We start from the raw sequence: 16,970 nt of genomic DNA, 5'->3' as shown, positions 1-16,970 counted from the left end.
TGCCCACAGCTCGCCGTGCTACTTTTCCAGCAGATGTCAGGGTAGTTGAAGTCCCCCAGCAGGACGAGCGCTTGCTATTGCAATGCCTCCTGTAGCTGGAGGTAGAAGGCTTCATCATTAGGCTCTGCCTGATCTGGTGGCCTGCAGAAGACACTGATCACAGGGCTCCCTTTGCTGCCTCGGTCTCTAACTGCCACCCATAGGCTTGCTAGTAGCACAGTGGCTTCCAAGTCCTGTTTTTTTCCCAAGCTGTGTGTGTTGGTGTAAAGGCACTTCAGCTGAGAAGCCCACCTCGTCACTTTCTTGGAGGATAATTCCTTCATTCCTTTAAAGTATTTTCCTTGAGTTTCCCTGTTTCTTTCTCCTATTGCTGTTAGGATACTGGCAGATCACAAAGGTTAATTATAATGTCCCTATGCAGTGATTTGGAAGGTAGCAGAACATGACACCCAGCTGTTTAGTTAGTGGATCTTACATAGTGTTACATAGTGCAACACCATGTAATTGCTCCAACAAGACAGGCTGTTAAACTAGAAGCTATCATTAGCAGCATTTTCTCTTTGACCAAAAGATGAGCTCGTTTGGGCCCTCCTTGTCAAGTAAGTGCACATTCTGATGCTCTCCACAAGAGCCCTTCCCATATCTAACGAGTCCGTGCAGATGGAATGTTTGTGTCTTATCTCAGTGCCTGCTTGTGAAGGATTTTTTCACTTACCTAGATTTGCTTTGAAGCTCAGATTTTCAAGCCATAATCATAAAGGAAATGGAAAGGCTTGATGGGGGTCAGAAACTACTTCTGTCAATCTTCTCTTACCAAATGTTTCTCAAAATGACATCTGCTCTCCAGTGTTGTTTTATTTGGAAGGGAGGCAGTTAAAATAAAGAAGAAACGACTTTCAAATTTTTAGTAAAAAATAAATGAAAAAGACTATGTTTTGAAATTATTTCCAAAAAATAATAATTTATTACTGGAACAAGGAAGAATTACTGGCATTTCACAGCAGATGAAAGCAGATGCAAAGTCATATAACAGGGATGGAAAACTCCTATCTTCGTGTACAGAATGATGGGTTGTGAGCTGGTTGTTATCATTTGAAAGGGAAAGACTGATGGGCATGATACAAATAAGTCTTGGGAGTGCCACAGCTCTTTCAGCATGGTAGCTGAAAGAGCAAATAGAAAATTTGTAATTACATGGAAAGGAACAGAGATAAAAGAGAGGGTATTTGCTGTGCTTCTCAAAACAATCCATGGACTGTCATCAGGCTGCATACAGGGTTCAGTTCTGATCCCCATCTCCAAAGGATGGAACAGAATGGGAAGAATACAAAGGTCTGTAGCAGCCTCCCTAAGAACAGTGATAAGTCACGTAGGCTGGGACTCTTCAGCCTGGAGAAGCAAAGTGCTAGGAGAGCATGTGATAGAGCTCTACCAAATCTTGAGTGGTCTGAAGGATATTAATAGTGACTGACAGGGTAGGAGCCTGTGGTCATAAAATGATGCTCCATGAGATCAAGTCCAGAATAAATGGAAGGAGGCAAGTCAGTATACTTCGGTTGTAAACTTGCAGAACTCCTTTCCAAAGGGCACACTGGGTGCAGGACAGCACTTGGAAGGTGCATCTGTTTGGTCTATTAAAAAATAAATTGCAGCTTCAGGAAACCCTCTGGGTTGAAAACAATTGTCCAGAAGTATGAACAGTGAAGGTATTGCGCACGTTTGTCCTCTTGTTTTGAAAAAGGTCTGTGCTGGATGTGGAAAACTCAGCTGTCATGGCATGGCATCGCTGTGTTCTTTATGGAAGTAATATCTGGAGGCCAAACTCTTTCTGAGTGAAAAAACGTGGCCAGTAAGAAACATATAACGCTGTGTTTCATTGAGTTATTATCACTGTTAGGACCTCTGTGTGCTTGCAATGAAATGAGTGTCCTCTGAAATAAAACAGGTAGATCAAGAAGGCAAATCACTGAGCCTTAGTCATGCCAAGATCAGTGGAAGTCCCCTAGCTATAAATTTGGCATTTCCTTCAGTGACGTACCAAAGCAACCAGAGGCAAGAACGGAGACACTCAAGAGAAACCCTGCTGCTTGCAATGGGGTTGCTTTCACCAGGCAAGGACGAGGAGGACGAGTTGTCCTAGGGCCCCACAGCTGCCTTCAGTGGGGCAGGATGATCCTTTCTAGGGTATGGCAGCGTCTTCCTTGGGATGGAGAGGTGCCCTTCTCTTCGGTGCTCCCGGAAGTGCTGGTGTGAAGGGATTCCAAGAGCTTCCAGTCCCACCCCCTGCTGTCACCAGCACTAGATCTGAATAAGTTCTGAAAACATCCAGGAACAGAGAATCTGGCTCTCTGGCAGGTCGTCCCAGGGTTCAATTACAAACCCTAAAGCACAGCAGGGCTATCCAGTTCTTACCCGTAGCCCAAGACCAACCTTAGATAAGTGCATTGAGAGAAGAAAAATGCTCACCTGTTCCGTCCAGCAGGAATTGTCACTGAGATACTTTGGATATTAGCTGCCACAATTTGAAAGAATGAAACCCAATTTGGTAGGGTTGACTGTGCAGTTTTGGTGAGTTTTACTTGCAGCCAATTTCAGACTCAATTCCAGGTTTCTTTCCACCCTAAGAACAAAGTAATATTAGATGCTGAACAAGGGGGGACTTGAGATGTGAGGTTGTGAACAGGCTGACTTTCAGGGAGTTCAGATGCACCTGGACCTGGGGCCCTGTGTCTGCTATGTACAGCCAGCCCCACCTCAGCATGCCGGCTCTTTCAGGAACCTTTCTCCCCACAAATGGAGACTTTTTGCTTGCGCTTGGCATTGCCACAAGAGCTTGTCAAAGACAGCCAGCCCCTTGGCCTGAAATCCCGGCCCCTTGGCCTGAGGGCAACAGGGCAATGTCCCTCTGGGTGTGAATGGGACTTCTGACTGCTGCCCCACCATTGACTACCACCTAGATCACTTGTGCTGGAAAACCACGTGGGGTTTGGGCGCCCAGAGGTTTCAGCACACTGATTGCTCCACCAGCACTCTTCTGGCAGTAGCATGCTCCGCTAGGCACAGCCAGCCCATCCCTCTTCTCTTCCCACTGGTCTGTGCAGAATGGTTTTTTAATTTGTGTCGTGATGCTGCCTGGTGTTGGGCTGGTGAGGCAGAAAAGCTCCTGGCTTACTTGAGGGAACCTGTCAAAGAAGTATTTCTCTATCTGAGGGTGAAACCATTGTGGAAGCTTATCAGCCTGCAAACTGAAAGCAGGGTTATCAGCACTTGAAGCTTTTCCTGGTGCAGGGAATGCTTGGAACTCTGTGCTTCCAGAATAAGCTTCTGGCTCATTCTATAAGCTGTGACAGGCCATGTCCCATGTCCCATCCCTGGCTGCTGCTTGCTGGGAAAATCTTCTGAGAAAATGCAACGTGGTGAAGGCTGGGGGTAGCTGCCAGCTTTGCTGTGTTCTCTAAGTTGTGGAGCTCGGGATTGTGGGGTTACCCCACAGCCATCACTCCTTGTGGGTTGGTTTGTAGGTGTTGTGGTTTAACCCAGCAAGCAGCTAGACAGCACACAGCCGTTTGCTCAATCCCATCACAAGTGGGATTGGAAACAAGTTTTATCTCAAGCCATGTCAGCAATCCATCTCAGCGACAGCTAAGGCATCGGAGTGCTATTAATGGTGTTTCAGCTGAGGACATCCTACCAGGACAGTAGGATAGGGGCATGAAATCACTCAGACAGATGCTAAACCCATGAGGGTAAGTGCGGCCAGCTGGGGTTGGCTGACCCTCCCCGCTGACCAACGGTAGAAGCAGCACCATTTCCATAGCCAGCCTCCCCTCCAAGGAAGGCAGGCTGGGGCAATGCGTGTTTCCATTCGTTCAGTCAGCAGTGAATACATTAGAGGAAATGCAGTCTATTCGTGGCTTTTGTCAGCTGGGAAAGCGATTGAATTCATGCAACAAATTATTCAGAAGTTATTTGCCAGAGTCTCATTATGAGCTCTACAGAACAGAGGAGTTGAAACATCAGATGTAATTAACTTCATGTTATAAAACCCTTTTGGGATGTAAAGCCTAGATCCTGCCAGCCCTACCCTACAGTAAGGGCCTGGCTGCTGATGATTTTAACAGGAACCTATGTCTATCTGGCCTGCATATGTCTGCATGTAGCAAAATCCATGAACGTCCCACGAGATCTCATCCAGGAGGTGTCTGGGGAGCAAAGCGACGCTCCAGACCAACACAAGCAGAATTCAAATGTGAGTTTTGAGTAGGAGTAAGCATCCCTTGAAGGAATGAAATATCAAGCCTATAAGCATTAGCACTGAAAAGGAGTTTCAAAATGAGTTGCAGCTAGCAGGATTTCGCTGAGGGCAGAGCTACACTGGCACCAATCTTCTCCCCTCACCTGCTCCTTAGTGCCAAGGCCTTTGCTCAGTGCATCTAATAAGTCTCTTCGGGCCGAGACACTGCAAGAATACGCCTTCTGCTCAGCACAGCATGGGGTCTGTGGCCAGACAAGCAGCCCACAGTCGGCAGAGCAAAGAAAGCAGGACTGCTTCATCAACATGCAAAAGCAACACATCGGATTCAGCTGACACTACAATGTCCTACCCAGTCTGTGCCATTTTCACCAGATTGCTCACAGCAACTCAGAAAATGTTGATCTTGCCTTTTTCAGTGCACCGCGTTGGGCTTTTAATGCAAATTTATACTCTTGTCAACTCCTATTTTTAAGTTGCGTTCCAGCTAAAATTCATTGGCCAACGTGAATGCATGTTTAGCTTTTAGGGACCTCGCTTAAAAAACAAAAAGGGTAATGGGAGCTTTTTCTTTTCTTTAACAGTTAAGCAAATGAAAAATCAGTTGGTTGCACAGCTCTGGATAGAAGCAATGGGAGAAAAAAAGGGAGAGGGGGTCCTGCAACTGTGTAGAAAGCATCTATTGAAGCATTTGAGAGATGAGTTCCATTGTAAGTGCTCAGAGGCAAATACTGTCTATTCCTAAAGAAAAAATATGCCAAGCGTGGCCAGCATTTATGGCTGACATTGCTTCAGAAATAAGATTCTAGTGCTTTTAAGGGAAATGTTGATTTTAGAATCATTAACGAAGCTCAAAACAATGTTTCCATTAGCACCTAGTTAAACAGAGACTCAAATCACTGTGCTTATCCCCCCAAATCTCACGCGGTAACATCTTCCACCTCCTTCTCCTTAGAAAAGGGGGGAAAAAGCAATAAAGGAGGAAATCCCTGAAGGAACTTGCTGAACTGCAGGCCTTAAGAATAGTTTTCTAAACTTAGTTTTTTTTTTCTCTACAACAGCATCTGTTACACTGACCCTTAGAATAAGCCACGGTGATGATTCAGCTGTACAAACAGCTGTAAGCAGCAAGGATTGGATTTATTTCTCATCTCTGCACACTGCTATGTGGGAGAAACCCTCTGTAAAACATCACTTATACCTATTGTTAATAAACACCCATCATTTTGCTTTCAGTAGCAAGCTTGTTCAAGAAAAAGCTGAGACCTTGGCTGTGATGGGACTGCACCCAACTGCCTTAGAAAAAGGAAGGTTCCCAAAGGGAGCTATGAGTACTCAACGAGGAAACCCATGTGGAAGAGTGTGCTAAAATAAGGAGGAGGTCAGGGTGGCTGGGAGCAACCTGTGCATCCCCAGGCCATGAAGGGATTTAGGAATAAAATCAGCTGTCGGAGGGGTCCAGTTCTTGCAGCTTTGGCAAATGCAAACTAGATTTGCAGCCAAGAATGCTGTGAACATGGCAGCAAAAAGACTGTAATTCCTGAAAGTAAATTACTTGTTCTGTGTAAATACGAGGAATGTAAGAATTGCCCTGCATTGAACAGGTTGAAGGTGGAACAGAGGTTAGAGCCACGTTTCTTGGGCACCAAAGCGCTCCTAAGAAGCTCCTGTGGGTGTGCACATGGGCTGGTATATTTGTGCTGTGTTTGGGCAGCTGTTGAAAAGAAAGCAGAAAGCACTGAATGCCAGGTTAAAAGGCTGAAATAGTTTTTGGAGCAAGGTTGAAGCAAATGGAAGGAAAAAAACCACAAAGGCCTCATGATTGCTAAAGAAGGCAAGAGCAGAGCGTTTCAAGAGTTAGGCTTGTTCCTCGATCTTGCCAAGATACACTTTTTCCTGTGGAAAGTCACTATGATGCTTTTAAACAGGGATAGGAAAGCAAGGGGAGATTTGGTGACTTTCACTGAGATGCCCTGTGATGGCAGCTGCTTCCTGGGCTGCCTGCTCCCACGATGGCTTTGCTATGTTCTAATAGATACAAAGGTATACCAGGGTGAAGCAAGCGTCCATCTTCCTGCTCTGAGCAGGCCCAGTCATATCAAGTTGCTCAGGGACATGTTGTGCTGAGTTCTGAATACCTGCAAGAATGGAGATTCCACAACAGCTCTGATTTCTGTTCAGGTGTGCACTGTGAAAAATCCATTTTCCTATAACATGGAGAGTCTCAGAAATACTGATTTTGGACCACAGCATTCTCCTGTAGTAATACTGAATCCATACTGAATCCCACAGTGTCAGAATAGTAGAAAGAAGTTCGACAAATAATAACTGATGAGGCAAAATATTCCAAAATGATTTTTTTTTCTCTCATTTTCACCATACAGTGTATGTCAGAGCCACACCATTCTCACAAGGCATTTCTACTTTAGCAGGAAGGAGAGAGAACCAGAGATACTAAAACTGGTGCATCGGCCCAGCTGACCTGGAGGAACATGCGTAAAATTTGTGCCAGGGGAGGCTCAGGTTGGATATTAGGAAAAAAAATTCTTCTCAGAAAGAGTGGTGAGGCAGTGGCTGCCCAGGGAGGTGACTCCACCGTCCCTGGAGGTGTTCTAGAACTGTGAAGATGCGGCACGGAGGGATGTGGTTAGTGAGCATGGTGGAGGTGGGTTGGTGGTTAGACGTGGTGATCTTCGTGGTCGTTTCAAGCCTTAAGGATTGTGTGATCCTATGAAAATGGTGACTCTGAAGAGGGCAGATAGCCATCTCCTCTCTGCTCTGTCTAGTGCTTTGTGTGTGCTGTGTGCCCAGAGGAAAACCTGCATTGAGCTATGGGTATAACAGAGGAAACAAGACCTTTACATTGGGTATGAAGGATGAGAGCGACTCGTTGCTTTGTGGAGCTACATGCTCTTTGCCATAGAAATCCAAGCCCTGGGCTTCTAAAGGGCTCGAGGAATCACAGCTGGCAGGGTCAAGGAGCAGCTGCTATGAGTGCAGCACACAGGTGCTTGTTCCTCACGGGTGAAAATACACAGCTAATGGTGGTGACAGTGTTGAAAAAGCATTCATAGCTGAGAATTTGCTCTATTAAATGGTGTTATTGTTCTCTTTGCATCTGTTGTAGTTTCCATGGAAATAAATTGGAGGCATTACTGCTGGTGCCACCTATGTATATGAGGCCCCAGTTCAGCCAGTTCCTCTTCAGCCAACACAGCGCAGGCAAGCCAAAAGGTTGGGCACTAATGCCATCAATACTGCATCTTCCTCCCTCCATGGGCTGATGAGGGACAGACTCTCATTCTTCATCTCCTTTCAGTTTAGCTCTTGTATGACAAAGATTTGGCTGGCCTCAGTTTCGCTGTCCTCCTTCCCTACTCTCTCTCTCCCTTTTTTAAGACAAATCAGGCTGTGCCCAGAAGGCAAAATGCTTCAATAGCAGAAAAAAAGGAGAAAAAAACACTGTTCTCTTTAGCCTTGGCAGTAACCAGGAAGAGCTGTAAGTCTCTTGGGAGGTCTTGTTACTGAAGATCAAAGAGGCTCAGAGGAGAGTTGCCTGCTTTGGAAAAAATCTCAAGAAAGCTCTCAGCTCCATCCACGAGTCATTTCCCATCCAGTAACTAAGCCAGTAAAATATCTTGTGAGCCTCCTTTAAAGTCATGAATCGAAAAGAGCAGAGTATGAAGTGGGATTTTATGGCCCTACGTATATTTCCCAAATATGCTTATACTTCTTCTGGAGGCTCAGCATGAAATTTTAACGCAGAGAGTAGATGATATAAAAGGCAAGGTGGGGAAGCTTCTGGCTTGGATGGAAGCTGCTGAACTCACGCTACGCTCTGCTTCCCAGGCGACAGAGGTTGCAGTTCTGGGCATCCATCGAAGCAACGCGTGAGGCTGTAAGCGCTGACATTCGTGGCCCTTCCTCGCAGGTGAGCGATAGAAAGCTGAGCAGAGAGCCATAAACCCGAACCAGCTTGTAACGAGAACATTTATCAGGAGATGGAGCTAACAGGCCTGGCCACTACTGCTGAGCAAGCCAAGTCAGGATTTTCCTGGCACGCAGGTGCTTTATTTCTTTTTCAGCATAATTCCACAGTAAACGCTCTCTCCCCCAGGCATTAATGGCTGATGACAGGACGTAAGTGTAATTGCATGGCTGAGATGTAGCTCCTGCTGCAGCTAATGGTTTCTGTCCTCAAGAAATGATATAGGCAAAACGTTTGCACTCGGCCCTTCTCAAGGATTCTGAAAATCAGAAAAGACTAAAACATTTTCTGTGCGGGGAATATAATAATGCATTCACAGTTTATATTCAGAGCGCTGGTACTTTATTCTGAATGAGGCAGCAAATAGCAGGAAGGCAGAGTATCCATCAGCCTAATCATGCAGAATGTGCTTCTGCCGGTATTTGTAATGCAAGGCAGTCTCTACATCTCCACAGTCAAAATATTTGGCTTTGTTTATAGATGTTTAAAACATCTCTGAAACTCGGCTTCCCAAGTGACTGGGTTTCGTCTCAGAAAAGGTAAACAAATGCTTCTCAAGGTGTTCTCGGATCTCTGAGTAATTCAGGTTGTCTCAATCCATCAGGAACAGAAAGTCACCGTGTGGCAGCAGCAGACTCCTGGGGCAAGTTCTCAGCAGAGCGCTGTCAGTGAGTTGCCCCTCCTGCCAGGCAGCTGGACCCAGAAATTGACAATTTTCCAACTGCAGCGAGGCACAGAACTGTGACCGCAGACCGTCTTCAAAGCTTAAATCACCCAAGCCGTCCCCTGGCGGCTGCAGGGTTGTCTGACCACCTGCAGAGGTGCGCCGGAGGTGTGCAGGTCTGGGAGCACTCCAAACCTGACCCGGGGCGAGGTGCTGGCAGGCAGCGGGATGAGGAAAAGCAGCCCTCCGGTCCATCTCAAGTGCCCGAGTGTGGAATGTGCATGCAGTCTGGGAAGCCAAGGATTGGAGGAGAAACACTCGGGAAGTGGGAGCGTGCCAAAACCAGAGGAGCACATCCCAAAGGCATCGGGGCACCGGGCTGCCTGCAGCCGGCAGCTGCTGCTCTGAAGGAAGCTCCAATAATCTCTCCCTTGGGCGCTCTGAGACTAACAGCCTGCCTCTGCGCTGCTCACGTCCCATTTCCTGTGACCACATGCTCACGGTGTGCTCAGGAAGTGACACGGTGCTCAAGGTGAGCTAATCAACACGTGTGCTGTCTGTGCAAACTCTGACGGTGGTATGGCCTTCTACTGTGCAAAGCAGATCTCCTATGTCTACCCAACCGGTGCAGCAGCGTGAGGTGGTTTCCAGGGCTGAGGCTCAAGAAGTGTACGCTATGACAGCAAGCCAAAAGAAGCAGAGGTCGACTTTGCTCTCCTGCTCTATTTAACCTACCCTGGAATTGCCTTCCCTGTCACCAGCGCAGCTGGGCTCGCAGTCTGCCCTGAAGGCTGCACGCTAGAGATAAGCATAAATATTTTAACGTCTCACACTAATGAAAATGACTGTGTGCCCTAAAGATAATAGCCGTCGAGCTGTCACTCACAACATTTTAGGTGTGAACAGATGCATTTTCCCTTGCAGCAGTTTTCCTCTGTGAGAGTAGCGATATTATTAAAGTTTGCCCAGCGAACACTTTAGCAGCTCATTAAACACAGCTGCATATTTTGTATAGCATTAAAGCAATTCACTTAGTAATTAACTAAATGCGGGATAAGACTTCTCAACTAATATTCCTTTTCTTGTGCAAGTGGCTCCCATTCATCTCGTCCTACGGGTGGCACTGGGGAGGATTCCCTGCCTTGTGGAGGGGGACAAACTCAGCAACCACAATTCCTATGAACTTTTAAGATATTCCCTCCATTTAAAATGGAGCCCAGCACACCTCAGGACAGGACTGAGCACGTGTTGCTCTGCAACCAGCCTTTTTTCCTTATGATGTTTGCACTGTTCATTCCTCACAGCTCGTGGCTTTTCCCCATGTTTTCCTGGCTTTTCACCAGCATTAAAAACCCTCTGGCAGTCCCGTATGGGAGGCCTATACATTAAAACCCCCTTGTGTGCCTGCTGTAGATCAGCGCCTGCCATCCTCACCATGTGTGCAGCAGGATCGTACTAGCGGCTTGGTTCACCCATTTTGGTACCCAAGCTCTCCAGGCTGACCTAATGATTAAACCTTTCCTAAAAACACATTCTCTTCCAGACGAATTTAAACAGAGAAATGGTTTAACTCCTCAGCGGTGGTTTCTTCTTACTGTTATTTGATATTATTAACTTCTGGTGATGAGCAGGAGGCACACTGGTTGTTAATTGGGTTCGAAGTTCATGATATATTCAGGCAACCCTTCAAGTCCTTCAGGTGTTAAGTCTCCAGCATTAACCTATTACTGCATTTGTGATTCTCTGTACCACCATAGATTTCTTATTGACAAGAGGCAGAGGAACAGTCTCAAAACAATTTTTGATACACATTTATCACAGGTGGTCAATAGGACTGGGGCATCTGGTTTCTTGTAAGGTGTTTGAGATCTCCATAATCAATCCTGATCTCCAGCTCCCAGCCGTCTTTATCTTTGACTTGGTCCAAGGGTTTATCCTTTCCTTTCCTAGTAGGAAACACATATTTCTCCATGGGCCTTTCATTCACACACCGAAGACAACATACCAGGCAAATAACAAAATAAAGTGCAGAAAGCTTCAGACCCTTGCAAGGGTATATATGATATCAACATCTTCTCAGTGGCCTTTCAAAACAAAAGAACAAAAGCACTTTGAGCTGAGTGGTTTAGCTGAGTTTCTTTTGGAAATGGGAATGACTCTGCAGCTGGTTCTGGAGCCTGACCAGGCAACGAGTAGGGCTTCCTACCATGGTGCTTGTTTCTGATGGGAATCCTGTCAAATGCACTGGAGATGGAGAATGAACAGAAGTCTCTGGCACAGAGCTGCTGTTTGGAAATGAGATGCTTGAGGACCTGATATGCCTCAGTAAATGAAGACCTCTGTTCTCTGCTTAATGACTACAGGTGATCTGGCTTAAAGACCACAGCTTCTCCTCAAGTTTTATACTTCAAGCCTGAAAGCTCCCCAGATGTCAGGCTCTAGTTAATGGCTTTGAACTGTTCCCTGCCTTGGGACTCCATGGGCAATTAATCCCTCTGCCCTGATTCCTCCCTTGTAAAACAGAAGTGTTTATGCACCCTGACTGGCTGCAAAGCCCAGCACTGACTGAAGACAGGTTACATACTGTCCTTGATTTGGTTGTCAGTAACAATGAGTTTTCCTCTCTCAGGCTGAAATGTCCTTTGTTGGGCCAACCAGGCTGGGTCTGACCAGGAGGAGAGCAGAGGAGAAATGAAGAAGTGTTGTCAAAATAATCCGTGGAGTCAGTAGGGCTATTCCCTTTCCCACCGGTGAAAGATGTAGTCCTCTGTGCTAAAAGCAATTCACGGATAGAGTTCTGGAGTGGGGCAACCAAAAAGTGCTATTGAAAACCATCAATGAAATGCAATGACTCAAGCAACTTTCTATGCAACATTATTTAAGTGATTCACTGTTCCTTATTTAAACTGCATTGCTTTACTTGAGGTGGCGTGGAGAGGGAAGGAAAAATGGCAGTAAGTAGTGGTTTTATTACTAATTCAAGATACACTGCAATAACAGCAACAACAACAAGTATTACTTTAACTGATTGGAGTTCCAGTCAAGTTTCACAACATCATTTACAAAGGCAGACAAATGACGTCAGAAATAGATTTCACACTCTCACTCAAAACCTGGGAAACATATCTTGGTTGATGTTCTTACGTTCCACCCCATTCTTGGGGTCAACAAGTCCTGTACGTTCAACTCCAAGAGAATTTTGAGGGTAGCTCTTGCTCCCACTCAGCTCTCAGGCAGCTTTTTAGTCAGCTTTTGTAGCCAATTTGAAGGCCAGTTGACTGGAAGAAAGTATTAATTCACATATGTTGTGCCTCCTGCTCTCAGGTGCAGCTTTGTTACCGCCGACTTCACTCTCCTGCCATCACTGTGGCTCAGGAACACGTCTGTGGCTGCTACATATAGAGTACTTGTTTAGCTATTTGTCTGCTCTCTGGGGGATTTTGGAAGCATGTTTTGTGTCCCATGAACATGGCACTTTGTAACAGAGCTGGTAAAATAAGGTTTCCCACAGGTTCACCACTGCCTGTATTTTTTTCTGTGTTAAAGCTCCAGGGAGAGTTGTGCAATGTGAACATGAACAGATTCTACAACCACCATTGTGGCACCTGAAACCACACATATGAGAGCTTGAAAGCAAATTCTCTTATTAATACTAACAGAGGAGCGTGCTGAATTACAGTCAGTGCTTGTTGTGATGAAGCATTGCTGGAACCAAGCATTGCTGCAGACTCCAAAACGTTTGGATGCCTTCCATCTTTGGCACCTGCAGCAGGTGAGGGCTTGGTGTGAGGTGAATGCAGCAGACTTGTAGGTCAGAGTCTGCCACATGACATTTTTTCTTTCTTCTCCTTCAGTGTGTTTCCACAGGTTGCTGTTGCAATCTTCATCTCTAGATGGAATATTTCAACAGCTTCTTTTGAAGGATACTATGCAAGCAGAAAAAAATATGAGGGCTGCTCTGAAAGTAATGCCTCCTATTTTATAATGTTGGCCCATGACATCAGAGGCAGATGGTGGTGGTACAGCTGAACCTTCCCACCAGTATCCCATTACATTTTGATGGCATGCAACAGATGACAGCAGAGGGGCAGTCTGACAAAATGGCATCCGACTTGGAAATGCATCTGTAGCAAAGGTGTGGAACTGAATTCCTCCATGAAGAAAAAATGGTGCATTTCAGCCGTGGTGACAGCAATGCGGAAACAAGCCACGTTCTAGATGGCCATGCACGGCTGTCACACCACAAAATGAAGAATGTCTCAATCAACTAATCCACACAAATCAGCTAATGGTGGGGACTATGTTGAAGAACAGTGCTTTGTAGTCGAGAATTTGCTTTACCAAATAGTGTTACTGTGCTCTTTCTATATGTTGTCATTTTCATGCAATTAAACAGGAGGCATTACTTTCGGAGCAAGTTACCTATTACATATCTGACTATAATAGTTTTTAATTTTCTAAAACTGCTCAGAAGAAACCTTGACAGGGTGTGGCTATGAAGCTGTTCCAGTGATTTCCAGTCAGCCTTTACATTCCTTGAGGTCTCAGCAAGGGTACCTTCAGGAGTGCTGCCTTGTCTTTTGGGTAAACCTGCACTGGGGACAAAATGTGGAGAACACAGATAAGTGGGGAGCAGCGAAAAGGAGGAACATATAAGCAGAATGTGATGGAATTTTTTCTAAGTATTTCTTAGCCACAGTTCCCATCCAGGCTGCATCCAGTACATCTCCTAGAGTGATGGGAGTGGCAGAATCCCAGAGGCACCTAACAGTGAAAGCTACTGTTAGCTTTAGTGCTTTCCCTTGGTGCTCCAAGGAGCAGGAGATAGAAAGGCTCTTTGACTGCTCTGCACAGAGCTGGGAGTGCTGCAATGGGCACTGGCAGTTCTCCACACCCTTTTCTACAGCTTGCTTACTGTGCCCAGGGGAGAAGGGCTTGAGATTCCTCTCCAGATGCTGGGATGTCTGAGGCAGAGAGCAGAGACCGTTCTCAAATGTATTCTGTCCATGTGAGCTCTGTATTTCGGACCTGGCAAGAAGCAGCTCAGCTGGCCCCTATAACCTCCATCAGCTTACAGGACCTGCAGACCGAGCTTTCATGAATTGCTGAGTGTTGCCTTAATTTTAAATTTCCTCATTTTAGAACGTCAGGGAGAAAAGGAAGAAAATCTCATCAACCCTTTTCTCTAGAAACGAAGATTAAAGAGGAGATGACAGCATGTTTTAATTTTTTAAAAGCTCTCTCAAGCAAAATGAATATTTGCTTTGTGCCTGAAAGCGTCCATTTTCTGTGCTACAACTTCTAGGCTCTGTTACAAGCTGTCCTTCAGTTTCTACACATTCTTTAGGGATATCCTGCTCCCTAGCAACGTGTCACTTACAAGGACTGGCTTCCACAGACCTTGAGGGGCTCCTGAGAGGGCACTTGGGGGAGTCCCCAGGAGGACAAGGGAGCCGGGCTCCAACTGCTGCTGTGGGGAAGGCAGTCCCTCAGCACCAGGCTTTGGTGCTACTGCCTCTTTCACTGTGTGGGACAAAGGGAGCAGCAGACACAAGAGCTGACTTTTTTTGCTTCATTGTTCACTATGCTTATCTCATGAAATATCCATGACCATAAAACGAGCTGGGTGTTGCTCAGCTGAGTCATGTGGAGAGCAAGGAATTAAACATACAATGCTTGGTTGCCAGATGGCAGAACAGCACTGGACAGCAGTCCAAAAGACAATGACCTCTGAGTCACTAAGTTCCTCACATCGTGATGCATCCTTACCGCTTGCACAGGAAAAAGGCAAAACCAAGTGACTAAGCTCAAGTTGGGTAGGATGACCAGTATCAAAGCTGCCTGTTCTCTTCTTTGCTGCTTACACTTATGTGCAGGGTCAAGGCTGGGATCTGAGCACGTGAACAAGAGCTTGCGGCTTTATTTCATTCCCTACTGGCAGTTGACAGTGGCCCTAGCAAGACAGTCTTTGCAAGAGGAGAACTGTAGATGTGAGCCTCCAGCTTAACCCCAGCCACCATTCCTATAGGATTTCTCACTGGCCATCAGCTTTTGGCAGAGTGAGCAGCTGAATGCCAGCAGTGGAGGCTGGTCCAAAGACCCCTTGTGATCTCCTGCTGTTGGCATCGGCTCATGCCAGCACAACACTGGGGATGGATTTGTACCAAGAGCTGGGACAGGCTGCATGTGCTGTCACTGCAGCTAGTGCTGCCAGGACAGGTATCCATCTCCCCCAGCCATGCTGCTGGAAGAAGCACAGCAGCAGCTTCTTGGAATCTGAGCGTTAGCAGGTGGATTTTAGAGATAGCAGCTTGCTGGCTAGCAAATGATCCATGCCAGACAGGTGGAGCATGGTTTGTTACTGCCAGCAGTGGGAAGGAGAACACATAAATAAGACAAAGTGTCGAACAGTTGCTTTGTTTACCACTCCAGTATCTCTGGCTACCACCAAGCAGAAATAAACCATGATGCCTTTGATGCTGGGTGGCAACAATACTTAGATCTCAGTAGAAATGCATTTCTCCTTCAAAGACAGAAAAGTGCTGTCAGATGAATGCTAACCTGGCTGAGAGGTATATTTGTGCAGCCATCTGGGCTTGACAGACCCCGTTTTACATATATGCTTATTGATAGTCTTCTTTTCTGATTGTACAGCCTCCAAGCTAGGTGCCTGTCAGTAACCACCTATTTCAAGAGGCATGCAAATGATGTTCTGTCCTGCTTGCCATTCAGTGTACCTTAATGGAGCTGTCCACATGAAAGCTTCAATCTATTTTAAAGCTTTCGCTTTGCCGGATTATTGATGCACACATTATAATACTGTACCTCAGCAACACTAGAGAAATGATGGCAGCAGTCACATTAACCCTTCCCCATGTGCATAATCAGCTACATGCCACTTTCATGTTGCTCTGCTAAGAGCCTGGCAGTGGCTTTGGAGACTCACAGATGCCATCTCAAAACAATTAAATACTGAGGAATGTCATTGCTGAAAGACTCGTAACAGCAATACATAGAGAAGGCAGAAATGCACAAACACCTTCCAAATTGCAAGTCTGTTTATGACCTTCCTTCTGGCTTCATTAGCAGTACTGCTGTGCAGTCGCATGCTAACTGTTATGGATGGCCAGCGCACTTGCTCATTTCTCTGCTTGACTCTGAGCACAACCAGTAGTTGCAAGACCCATGCAGACCTATGTGCCGAGAGTGGAAGAGCAACCAAGCAGAGCAAACAGCAATTGCTCTAGATGAGTGTGTTGATGTAATTTCGTATTTGGTCTGTGGTCACAGAGATGCAGTGATATCAAGCACTGGAACAGCTGCCCAGGGCAGTGGTAGAGCCCTCATTCCTGGAGGTATTTAAGAGATGTGTGGATGTGGCACTTCATGACATGGTCTGGTCCAAGATGATGGCTGGACTTGGTCATCTTGTAGGTCTTTTCCTACATAGGTTATTCTGTGATTCTTTTTTTTTTTTCCCCTTATTTATTTATTTATTTGTGTATGTATTTTCCTCAGCATGATAGCCTTCATGCATAGCAGAGGAGGAAATGAAACACCATGCAAACTGCAGGCAGGAGCAACATTTGTGAAGGGAATATCTGATTTCCCTAGCAGAGAGCTAAGGTGTGACTGGGGAGAAGGTATACTACAGTCATTCATGCTTAGCTGAGGAGAAACATGAGGTTTTGGCAGAATCCCCGAAAACACTCTTGTACTAAAAGGCAGCAGCAATCTGGCAGGTATGCCCCCGTGCATACTGCCGATGGCTTCAATCCAGTCTCTTTAACAATCTCTTCAACAGTCTTCCTCAGTGGTGCCCATCAGCCCCCAAGATGCATCAAAGCAAACTGTGGAAGTGCAGGTTTCTATGGAGAATGTATTATGCTTTCTCCTGGCAACCCTTCACTAGGCAACAAAGGGAGCCACTGACTGTGTGTGAAGGATGGAGCTGGATGTGGCCCATCAGTAAGGAAGCTGGGAATGGGGCCCCATGCATGTGCACCCATAGCCTGAGGTACAGGAGGGCCTCTGGGATGACAGCTGACTGGTCCCTTACTGCACAG

The 16,970-nt window shown here is 46.1% G+C and overlaps 1 protein-coding gene across 1 annotated transcript in view; it reads left to right on the top strand.

The window, feature by feature from the left end:
• Positions 1-16,815: 16,815 nt before the first annotated feature.
• MRPS5 (mitochondrial ribosomal protein S5) overlaps positions 16,816-16,970 on the top strand; it is a 45,067-nt gene continuing 44,912 nt past the window's right edge. Inside the window, exon 1 of the mRNA XM_040696919.2 lies at positions 16,816-16,872. Coding sequence (XP_040552853.1) covers positions 16,860-16,872 — 13 coding nt within the window. The 5' untranslated portion in view covers positions 16,816-16,859. The remainder of the gene's footprint in view (positions 16,873-16,970) is intronic.

Source organism: Gallus gallus, chromosome 3, assembly GCF_016699485.2.
Source record: "Gallus gallus isolate bGalGal1 chromosome 3, bGalGal1.mat.broiler.GRCg7b, whole genome shotgun sequence".
Taxonomy (NCBI): domain Eukaryota; kingdom Metazoa; phylum Chordata; class Aves; order Galliformes; family Phasianidae; genus Gallus; species Gallus gallus.
Note: the sequence above shows the minus strand (reverse complement) of the source record. Positions and strands in the feature narration are given on the sequence as shown.